Genomic DNA, 12269 nt, shown 5'->3' with positions numbered 1-12269 from the left:
ACTGAAGGACACAACACAGTCCAGAGAGCAGACGTACCATATTGAAAGCAATGGGATTAAAAAAAAAAAATCTATATACTGAATGCCTATATTCAACAGTTAAAATTATAAAAATGGGGACACTAGGTGGCTCAGTCGGTTAAGCATCTGCTTTTGGCTCAGGTCATAATCCCAGGGTCCTGGGATGGAGTCCTGAGTTGGGCTCCTTGCTCAGCAGGGAGCCTGCTTCTCCCTCCGCCCGCCACTCCTCCTGCATGTGCTCTCCCTCTCGCTTTCTGATAAATAAATAAATAAATAAAATCTTTAAAAATAAATAAATTAAAGAATTATTAAAATGTTAAGGAAGGGGGTTGCCTGGGTGGCTCAGTGGGTTAAAACCTCTGCCTTCAGCTCAGGTCATGATCCCAGGGTTCTGGGATCGAGCCCCGCATCGGGTTCTCTGCTCAGCAGGGAGCCTGCTTCCCCTCTCTCTCTGCCTGCCTCTCTGCCTACTTGTGATCTTTGTCTGTCAAGTAAATAAATAAAATCTTTAAAAATAAATAAATAAATAAATAAATAAATAATAAAATGTTAAGGAAGGAAGTGTATTATAATTTTTCATGAGGCTGCAGCTGTAGAAGTTATACTCACGTAACAGTTGGGCAAAAATACTTACTATTTTCTCAAAGGAGTACAGACTTTGAGTTGGGGGACATGGATCACCATGTCTTTAGTGGGAAAGTGCTAAAAAAAGTTATACTTTTTTTGTTTACTGAAAATCTTGTTTCTTACACACCAAACCTGAACCCCTAATATAAGTGCATCGAGACTAGGAAAGACAGGATGTGGCCTCCTTTATAAAGGGGAGATTATGCAATAGGCAGCCCTCTAGAAGGATGGAGGGGAGGTATGATGACGTCATTTCTGAGTCCTGGGCTCCTGAGCAAAGGCACAGCCAACCGTCTCCCCACCTCCACACATAGAAACAGCTTCAAACCTGCTCGCTCTTTAGAGTTCTTCAGAGTTTTTTAAAAGCCAAGGGATAGAAAGTCAGGAAAACAATAAATAGAACTCAGACACTCAGATAAAATCAGAACTCCTTAGCTCTCAAAATTCTTCAAGAGAAGCAGATGATGAGCATACACAGGAAAGAGAGATGCTTTCATTCCTAGTCTGGCGTGGGGTTAAAATAAAACTTGAACAGTGGGTGAAATTATTTTTATTGAAGTTATAGACTCTCTTTACCTATAGGCTGAACATAAAAGCTAACGTTATTTGTTTAAGATAGAATTGTTACCATCTGGTCTTATGGTAAGAATAATAACTATATACTTTTAAAATTATTTTTATGATCCTGGTTTTTTCCTATAGGGAAAAATATTTCTTATAGTTCCCCCCCAAAATGTTTACGATACATAGTAATGTTCCTAGTTTTTTAAAGAATCATAAAACATATGATTGAGCCATAATTTATAGTATTAGCGCTGACAAGCTTTGGAAACAAAAAAGGCTATTCAAAAATCCAATTATATGGGACGTGTATACACATATAGATTGAGAGAGAGGAAACATTTTTCACGTGTGCTCGATTTTCTTCTCTGAAAAAGTGCTTTGATTTACATTAGATTTATAATTTAAAATTTATAAAACACAATCATAATTCTTGCTCTTAATTTCAATTTTTCACCCAGCAACAGAAAGGGCAGTTCACACAGCCCTACTCGATGGGCCCAGAAGCAAAACCCATATACAGTCTAATCAACCCTAATAGTTTTGAAGCTGTTCTTGCAGGACCTTGATTTCAAATCACAGCTACTTCTCCAGAACCCTTTTGTGATAACAATAACAACAACAAAAATTAGAAAACCCACCAAAACCAAAGAAAAACAAAAGCTTCATAAAACTTAAAGGCACAAGCCAATTGGGCCCATGCTCCAAAAAGCGCTTATTTAAAGTCTGATTTTTCAAACACAGGGCTGATTTACAACATTTTTATGTGAATCTCAAAACATCCTTGTATGTAATTTTCTTGAACCACAACATACTAACAGAGTAATTTCTGAATTAGAAAGCAGAAAATTGCTAGAATTCCATCCTGTCTCATGGAAGGAGAAATGCACAAGTAGTTCTGTGGGATCAGTGAAAGGACAGGAACTTTTGGTAACAAAGAAGCTAGTTTTAAAACAATAACAAAAAAGAATTGTACTAAACTCCTGGTCTGGGCCCACTTAAAACCTCTCCGCCTCTGGTTTCCGCCAAAGCTCATATAAATTCAGGAATGCAAGACAGCAGGGGAAAGTATTAAAAACATAAACATTCCCCTTAACTCCACACAATCCCTGCTACCTGAACTTTTCAAAACAGAGAATTGAATAATAACACTGGCCTTGGATCTACTGCCCTTCTCAAAACCAAAAAACAAATAGGAATTATTTTAAGGAATAAGTAAATTCATACTGTTGTTCCACAGTATGTGGAGGAAAGTCACAAACTGAAGATTTCACATAATAGGAAAGCGATGTTGCCATTAACCAGACACATGAACTCAGGTAACTGTTGGTAAAATATTTGCCCACATTGGGAAAAAACATCAGTGCTCTCCTACCAGGCACCACAATTAAACCATTGTCAGCAGTAGAGTTGGTGTTCAGAACACACAAAGCTTCAGTTAATAGTAGGAAAATATGCTTATTTTTCTCCAGAAATCTTGGATTGGAACAAGAATAGTAAGTAAACCAGATACAACCAATCACTTCTTGGCCATAAAAAAAGTGGAGGGTCTCTACCCTTAACAAGAAAAGTAATAGGTTGAAGTTTATCATCTGAGTCTTTGGATCTAAGATATCAAGATTTTCTCAACAAGAATAGCTCCCTGGGGCACCTGGGTGGCTCAGTGGGTTAAGCCTCTGCCTTTAGCTCGGGTCATGATCTCAGGATCCTGGGATCAAACCCCCGCGTCGGGCTCTCTGCTCAGAAGGGAGCTTTCCTTCTCTCTCTGCCTGCCTCTCTGCCTACTTGTGATCTCTCTCCATCAAATAAATAAATCTTAAAAAAAAAAAAAAAAAAAGAACAGCTTCCTGATTATTTATTTACCCTTCTAGTTGAAAGTCCTGCTTTCTCCTTAAGTCTTTAAAAATAATGGTTTGGGATTAATTTAGCCAATGCATTCATTCAGGAAACATTTACTGGGCAGCTCTATTGCGCTGGGATACATTAAGTAGAACCATCCCTGCCCCAAAGGGGTGTTTTGACTGATTTTTGGCAGACTTTGATTTTTGTTTTCATTTCTGTTTCCCTGATTGTGAATGAGGTTCAGCTGCTTGGTGCATAGTCGCTGCCCATTTATTAACTAAGATGTTTGCCATTCTCTTGATTAGTGGAAGAGATTTATTAGCTATTCTGGATCCTAATTACCATTCTGGATACTCATCTCTTGTTTCTTATGTACAATGCAAATACATTGTCTCATCCATAACTTTGTCTTTTTGTCACGTATTATATTAATATAGCCAAATTAGTCAATTTCCTCTGTATTTTTGTTGTTGTTGTTGTTGTTCTTGTGTCCTTCTCTATCCCAAGGCCATCAAGATATCCAGAAAGGAAAATATGGATTTGCTGTTCACATTTAGATCTATCAACCCAACAATTTAATTTTGTATATGGTGTGAAATAGAGATCTATTTTCTTTCTTTTGGTAGCCCAATGTCCCAGGGTCACATATCAAAAGAGAGATTGCCAGACAGTGAAAAAGAAGAGAATTTCAACAGTTGGATTCTCAACTCTAGTCTAAAGAGATATATGACATAGCCCATCCATAACTGTAAGTCTAGCCTGACCTATTAGAGTGCTGCATCCTTCAGGGATGGATTACGTCTTCCTCACACTACGCTCCTTGTGCCCACCATAACACATAGCAGATAGAAAAGTATTTGTTAAACAATCAAATAAATATAAAGCCCTTTATAATCTAGTTAGCCTCACATTCTAGGTGCACCTACCTAGGTGTACTTAGGATAGATGAAATAAATAGTGTGCCTCTATATTTCCTATTGCTTCTCTTGGAAAACTTTTCTACCTGCCTTACCAACTGGTCTGTGAACACCTTTTAATTTCTCCAGGCAAAACACAACGTGTTCTCTTTTGCACCGACATAGCACCTATAAATACGTTTAAGGAATGCCTGGGACCTTGTTTTACAAGATACAGAGCAGTTAACACCCTTTGGGATCTCCACTGAAAATCAAAAGTCAATTCTGAGAATATTTGAGAACTACAAATCTTTTCCATCCTTCAGGGCTCAATGGACACAGGAACTCACTGGTTTCTGTACTGTATAGGAGCTCCAAATGGGCATCTTGAAAGCTTTTCCAAATCCACTGACATATTCCCTATGATAGAGAAGACAGTGTTCCTTGTTCTTCTGCATAACCTTGGGCCTCCCAAATGGCAAATTTAGTTTCTCTGTCACTGTTACTAAAATGAAAAAAAAACAAAAAAAACACAAAAAAACAAAAAAAAACATAAAATAAAAATGTTTGTAAAATTAGCAAATATTTCTATGCATAAAACTATCATCTGGTGTTTTATTATGTGCCAGTCACTCTGATAATTACTTTTCATACTTAACCTCTTAATTCTTGTAATTCTGAGGCAAGTGTTATATTCCATTCTATATATTACAAAACTAGTTTAGGGTTTAGAAAAGTAATCTGGCCAAGGAGCTAACAGCTCACAGGACATATTTGAAGAGATACAACCTCAAAACCAAAAGGACATACTTTGTAACAAAGATGACCTACCTTAATAATTATCATAGGAAAGATTATGCAATTTTAAAGAACAGTATGTCCTAATGTACTTATTTATTTTTATTTGCCTATTATTTCTAAACACCCATCCATTATTGATAGTTTAAAAACCTACAAGGTATTTATGCCATGTAGCAATATGCAACAGATTATAAAAAGATTATCAGCCAACCTAGATATTTACTGAATTCTTACTGTGTGCCAGGCACTATTCTAAGTGCACACATATATTAACTCATTTAATTGTCCCAAAAACTCTATAAAGAAGGTATCCCCATTTTATAAATGATGAAACAGGCTTAGTGAGTTTAACACAAGAATACTTAAAAGATAACAGGTAATAATAATATTGCTGCGGCCAGGCACTATTCTAAATTATTTCCATGGAGTAACTTTTTCAGTCTTTACAACTGCATGAGGTGGGTGCCATTATCATAGATGAGGAGACTGAGACCCAGAGAGGTTAAGTGATTTGGCGCAGTCACACAGACAAGAAGCAATAGAGGTGGGCCATTTGGGCTACTCACATCTAAGAAAAGGAACACGCACAACCATTTCAAGGAATTTGTTGTGTTCTTGGGAGCACTGTAACTACCCCAGGCTTGTGATTGTTATTTAGATCTAGTTTTGTGGGTTTTTTTTTTCTTCCAGTATATTGGCAATATAATCTTTATGTTCAAAAGCCTCTATGAGTTTATCTTAAGGAATCCTGAAAAGGCAATATTGTGTTTTGTTAGGCTTAAACACCAAAGACTTGACATGTTTTCTATTGACTTACTTTCATCTTGAGAGAGATTTAGCATTTGATTCACATGTTCTAGACCAATATCCTGCAAAACAATATGGGGAAGAGAGAAAGTGAAGTCAAAGTGATAAGACATGTTGTAAGGGGATCAGGATTATTTTTGCAGTAATACCCAAATGTTTTACTACTAAGCAAGGAAGCCAGACTAACTTGAGTTTAAATTCCAACTCTGCCACTTGCTCAGAGACGGAGATTCTACTACTGCTTGGGATACTTTGTGTGGGAGTTAACAAAGATAGGATTGATAAGGAGGCAAAGTTATGACCACAGCTAGAATCAACTACTAAATTAGAATGACAACATCTCTGGGTTTCTCAGGCTTTTAATATGAATACAACTCACTTGAGGGGCTTGTTAAAATGCAGATTCTGATTTGTAATCCTGTGCCCAGTGGGGCCCGAGTTGCTGGATCTCTAACCAGCTTTCAAGAGGCAGATGTTACTCCTGTGACCACACTTGAAATAGCAAAGGGCATTCTTTACAAAGAAGAATTTGGAGGTTTGTAGTCAGGTAGATCAAATTTCTGTGACCTTGGACAGTTTATCTAGCTTCTTCTAACTCTTTGTTCCTAAAAGGGAGATGAAAACACCCACATTTTAATGTTTAACATTATTATTATTTTAAATGGTGGTTCCATCCAGGTAAGCTGTAGGTAAGAAACCCACACCCCTACTCTGATCTGATCAAGCTGTGGACTTGATTTTTATTGGGAATCTTGGCTGGACTTTTGTCCTTTAAAGCCTCTTTTGGTCAGCATTTCTCTATATACTTATTGATCTATGTGGCATAATGTTATTTTGAGGATTAGAGAAAAGTCTTTGCTCGCTCCTGGCCATAAGGAGTAACTCTTACCCGAGACAGCAGGTACTTATTTAACTCTACAACATTTTTAACCTGGCATCAAATGCACCTTGACATTGGTTTTAACTTGATCGACTCCTAATAACAGGCCTCCAATTCTATCCTGAAATCCCAGCCCCCATCCCTGTGCTCTGGTTCTCACAGGGAGGGTTGGTCCTTGGATTCTGAGCTCCTGTTCTGACTCCTTGCCTTCGGGGGGGTGGGAGGACTCCTAGCGCCGGAATCTCCCCAGCTGTAAGAGGATAAGTTTACAAAGGAAACCAAAGACAACTTCAAGATTCTACTGCTTTGAACCGTTAAGGACACTTAGCCCACAAGGGAATTAATAATGTCCAAAGAGTGCTTTCCAGTTTACAAAGCATAGTCACATACTTAATCTTACAGTGCATCTCTCATCTCCAGACAAGCTTCAGAGAAAGCACATACACTTACTTAGTAAATATCTGAACTAGAACACAAACCTGGTGGTCAGCTACCCCTATTATAACCCTGGTTATAGATCAACTTGCCCCTTCACATTCTTATGAACATGTGAAGTTATTACTTACGTTCTGTAGCTTGGGGCACAAACAGTCTAGAGTATCTGTGGGCAACGGAGTAGTAAAGCCACAAACAGAAGGCTTTGACACTTCCTCTGCATGGACTGGCTCATAAAAAGGTGCCTTCAGAAGATGGTTTAAACTACCGTGGGTGCCATTGTTTGGTGCTGGTTGAATGTGTAGAAGATCTGTTTTTAAAAATAAATTCAAAGTAGTTTTATTTTTTTTTAAGATTTTATTTATTTATTTGACAGAGAGAGAGATCACAAGTAGGCAGAGAGGCAGGCAGAGAGAGAGGAAGGGAAGCAGGCTCCCTGCTGAGCAGATAGCCCGATGCGGGGCTCGATCCCAGGATCGAAAGCAGAGGCTTTAACCTACTGAGCCACCCAGGCGCCCCTCGAAGTAGTTTTAAATTAAAAGGCAACATCTGTCTAGCATTTGGAAGGAAACAAAACTTGCTTTAATAAATTCTGCTATAACGTGGTCTTGTATTGCATATGCCTTTAGGTTAGTGTCCCTTCCTTCAGGGATTTCTTTTGGGGGTGGGGGTGTGGCAAGGAGGGAGAGAGAGAGAGGGGGAGGAGAGAGAATCCCAAGCAGACTCCCCATGGAACACAGTCCATCCAACGTGAGGCTCCATCCCATTACCCTAAGATCATGACCTGAGTCAAACCCGCTTAACCTACTGAACCACCCAGGCGCACATGCTCCCTCACCCCACCTCCCTTCCATAGTTTCTATCGCCTCCTCTTTCTGGACAATGGGAACATTTATTACATAAGCTACACACACCTTCAGGAACTGTTTCTGCTCCTCCAGAGAAAAGTATCATTGTTTAAATGGTCACTTTGTTCCTTAAGCATATCCTGGTTTTCTAGCATAAAAAGCTATATTTTTATCAGGAACAATTTTGAAGAATTTAATTTACAATCTTACTGATAGTATATTTACTTAGTTATATGAAACTTCTTTAAGGACAGATATCTTTAAAAATTAAACTCATAAATTCTGTGTAATATTTAGATCACTTTTTCTACATTTTCCCTACAACAACCCAATATACAGATATTTTACAAACATAGTCTTTTAAGTGGTTCCTGGTGAATGCCACCAAATAGAACTCTCTTAGAGCTGAAATCCTATCTGGTTCCTTCTAAGCCTCCTCACAAAGGGCCAGCATCCTTGACCACAAACTCAGCTTGGGATCTGAGAGTCAAAGTCGTTAAGGCTACAACACATTATTTTAAAATGGATACTCTTTGGTTTCTAAGTCATATTCAATCACCACAGGCCTTTGGCAAGATTAGGGATGACAATTTTGAGTGAATTTACGTCAGAATTCCTAAAGCTCAAGGTGAAATTACAACTTACCCATTGCCTTGCCAAGACAAATGATTTAGTAGTACAATGCTCTTGAAGTAAGCATGTAGGCAGAAAAGTAGGGGAGATCCCCTAAAACTCTAATTCTTTAAGGTGTTTTTTTTTTCTTTTTAAATACTAAGTGTAATCTGAAGCATCTGTCCAAGAAAATACTTCCTATCATCCTTTTATGCTGTAAGTTTTTCTCTCTAATTACAAGAAAATACTTGTGCTTTTAGGGGTTCTTTGCCTGCTTTGAGAAGTTAGAAATGTAATTTTATTTATCTAAGTTTTATGAAATTTTCAAATAGTAACTGACAGAAAAGCTTGTCTCTGAGAGCTAATGTTTATCATTACCAACGAACAGAAAGACTTGATTCTTATGCCTGAATAATTCTGAATTTGATGATTCATTCTCATCTTTTCTCCTTTCTGTCTTCTTAGGGCAAAGCACCCATCTCTGGGATTCAATTTATTACCAATTACAAAACACATATTTTTAAAACTATATCCATATTTTGGTGTCAAATGTAAATAGATATACTCACCACACATTAGGTTATAGATTTCAATATTTTCAAATGGCTCAATTTCAGTCTTCTCTTTGAAACTTGGTCCATGTGCCAAGAAGATAGCCTAAGTGGCAACAGTCTATTGTTATTAGATGCCATCTAAACTCAAAAACATATGTTAGAAAAGACCCAATTTTCCCTCTGTCCTAGCTCCCCAGTTGTGTCTGAGGCTATTGTAAGGAATTCTTGAAAATGATTTTTATATCATTTGCACCTGTGATTGGGATTCCAACCATCCCAGTCAAATATAATCTATATTGTATTTACTTTTGCTAAATGGACCTGCTTCCACAGCCCCTCTTATGTCAACAGATGAGGAGAAACAAGCAACAACAGACAACCAGGGTCAGCACAGTTCTACCGTATCTATGGTATAAATTAGAAATTCATCAAATAATACCAGATATTCTTCCACAGTCCTTTCATGTCATTGTTCAAATATGTTAGTAAGTGACAAAAACTGTTGAAGTCTCTAAACACTAAATTTTTTTTTTACAACTTATACTAACCCATTGATGTCTCAAATATATCTCCCCTCTACTTTTAAGAAGAAGAAACCTAAATACTTTTATTTACATTTAATTAATTCATGTTAAATATATTATTAATAACACATCTAATACTTTCAGACTGTAAATAACTAGAAAAAAAGTGTCAAACATAAATAATTATTTTTTGGTAATGGTGTCATATATCTTTTTTCCCAAGATAATTAGCAAAGAACAGGAGGCATAAGTGTTTCTTATAGTAATTGGTTTAATTATCAAGTATCAAATACCAGTAGTATTCTGCATCTCTCTGTCTCCAGAGACTTTTCAAATGTTTACAAGGATCTATAGCTCATCATGACAATGTTAAAAGGCAGTATATTCAGAAAGAGCCCAAAACATTTTCTTTAATTGGGAAGGATGTGTATATGTGTGTGTATGTGTGTGTGTGTGTGTGTGTGTTGTGTGTGCGTTATTATTAATGGAAATAGGTAAGACAGCCAGTTGCGAAAAGTCATAAATGAAGCTTTATCTATGGGGGAGTATCAGTTATACTTTATTCAAATAGTCTCTTCCCTGGGTTTCCAGGACACACTATGCTCCTCCTGGTTTTCTTCCTTCGTTATTGGCTTTACTTCTAAGTGTCTTTGCTAGTGACTCTTTTTCTTTCAACTTCTTCAAGTAGAATTGCTTAGAGCTCAGTCCTTGGTCTTCCTTTCTACCTATATTCCCTCAGTTTCTGAAGACTGTCTCTAGTTGTGTATCTTTTAACTAATTTACACACCTAAAACTTAAATTTTTAAAATCTCTGAATAGACAGACTCTCTTTAGGTGCCCATAAAACTTCTCCACTTGAATGCCTAATAAATATTTTGAACTTAACATACCCAGTTGAACCCTCACTCCTTCCTCTCCAATCAGCCGCAGCTGAACATCCTTCCAATAGCCTATGACTCTCTCATCCCCAACATGTCAGGCACACTGCCACCTTCAGGCCTTTGCACTGGCTGTTTCCTCAGCCTGGGACACTTGTCCCCTGAATATTTGAAAGGTAAATTCTATCAGCTTCTTCAAGTCTCTGTACAAACATCATAATGAATCTCACGCTCTCCACCTTGTGTAAAATAGCACACCACTCCCATGGTTCGCTGAAACATCCCCAATGTCTGCCAACTCTGCTTTACTTTCATTTCCCATGGTACCTACCTCTAACATACCAAATAATATACTACATTATTAACACCAATAGTCTATATTCCTCTGTTAGAATGAAAGCTTCGTGAGGGTAGGGAGCCTTAGCTGTTTTGTTCAAAGCTGTATTCAAGAGTCCTGAAGACTGCCTGTCACAAAGCAGCTACTCAATAAATATTTGTTAAAAAAAAAATGAAGCAGTAAATTACCTCCATGCTCTTAAATTCGTTGTTATAACCATGATTGCCTCCTCCACAGGATGAATATGCTTTACTCCTTTAAAGAAATAATAATGTTACATTGCAATAAATACATGGATATGAAATCTTACTCTTAACCTGAGCTTTAATGGATTTTTATGTACCTTCTGCTTTTATAGAAGTAAATTTTTCTGTCAACAACAGCATAAACATAGTTCTTTTCATGCTCAAATTCATAACCATAGAGGAACAAACAGAATGGTAGGAGAGAAGGAAGGAGAATTCCAGAATCTATAAATAGAATTCAAAAGCCTTTGACACTTAGACATTGACAAGATAAAAACAAAGGCATAGGTTAAAAAAAAAAAAAAAAGAATTCAAAATGTAACATTGTGTCAGCTACACATCAATAAAAAATTAAAAATATAAAAAAATTGTCTTCTAGCTTACCTGTATCTTTACACATTAATTAATGTCTGTGTGATTCAGAACAGTTTGACTAATATGCTACGTAAAGCATTTCAGTACTTTAGAAATAAGTTTGAAACTGGGAAAAAATATTGATTCCTATTAAAGTATAAAGAATATGGAGGGGAAGTTAATTCTAACACTTGGTAAGAAAAAGCTAGTATATTCTTATAAATTCAGTTTATTTTTAATTTGGGGGCCATTCTTCCATAGGCTGTTGCCCTATTACTTGAAGGACTTTTTAAATGTAGTCTTTTGCCCACCTTCTCATACTTTAGTATTTGAACTGAGCAGTATTAACAATTTTATACATAGTTGGTTTTCATACATGAAAGCAAAATGGCAACAAATAAACCTAGATTTTTTTTTTTAAAGCAACAATGTCATAGGGGTTCAAATTAGGTCTCTAATGGAAAAAAAAGCCTCCTCTTCCCAACAGTTGGCCTTAAGATATTTTTCTCATTTGCTTTCTCACTCCTACCTCCCACTCCTCAGGCAAATACATGCACGCAGTGTTTTTGTTTGTCTTTATGTCGTAGGCAGGACTTAAGTGTCTTAAAAAATTAACTTTTAGAACAGTCATAAATGACTCCTACTCAGCTTAAATAAAAATAAATCACAAATTAAAAAATAAATCACAACACTGAGCAGGCTACACTCATCTCTACCTAAGAGATGAAAGAAAGGAGAGGGTAAGAACTAGCAGGAGTGGGAAAAACAAGAGGAGTTCTCTTCAAATTCAATTACCCAAGGTGCCAGTTCATTACTTTGGTTAATTCTAATAAAATATCGGACAGAAGGAAAGAGTTGTTTAAAAATATTTTTATCCTTATTTCAGTGATATTTGGTTCCATCAGATTATTGGAACTATATGGGGATAATTAAGTTTTAAATTCTGTGTGGGAGGCTAGAGGATTCATTAATTAAAGGGAAAAAGAGGTCTTTAGAACCAAGTCATTGGTAAAATTTTCTGAAGTTGATCCTTCCTTTATCTTTTAT

General features: G+C 36.8%; 1 protein-coding gene across 2 annotated transcripts in view; it reads right to left on the bottom strand.

Annotated features, from left to right (window-relative positions):
- LOC111147510 (ectonucleotide pyrophosphatase/phosphodiesterase 3) overlaps nt 1–12269 on the bottom strand; it is a 75550-nt gene that overhangs the window by 13256 nt on the left and 50025 nt on the right. For both annotated transcript variants that reach the window (XM_022503533.1, XM_022503534.1), the window contains exons 16-20: nt 10812–10878; nt 8900–8987; nt 7002–7180; nt 5566–5617; nt 4298–4452 (exon numbers count right to left, since the gene is read on the bottom strand). In XM_022503533.1, the coding sequence (XP_022359241.1) occupies nt 4298–4452; nt 5566–5617; nt 7002–7180; nt 8900–8987; nt 10812–10878 (541 nt within the window). The remainder of the gene's footprint in view (nt 1–4297; nt 4453–5565; nt 5618–7001; nt 7181–8899; nt 8988–10811; nt 10879–12269) is intronic.

Source organism: Enhydra lutris, unplaced genomic scaffold, assembly GCF_002288905.1.
Source record: "Enhydra lutris kenyoni isolate GAN:26980312 unplaced genomic scaffold, ASM228890v2 scaffoldscaffold17, whole genome shotgun sequence".
Taxonomy (NCBI): Eukaryota; Metazoa; Chordata; class Mammalia; order Carnivora; family Mustelidae; genus Enhydra; species Enhydra lutris.
Note: the sequence above shows the minus strand (reverse complement) of the source record. Positions and strands in the feature narration are given on the sequence as shown.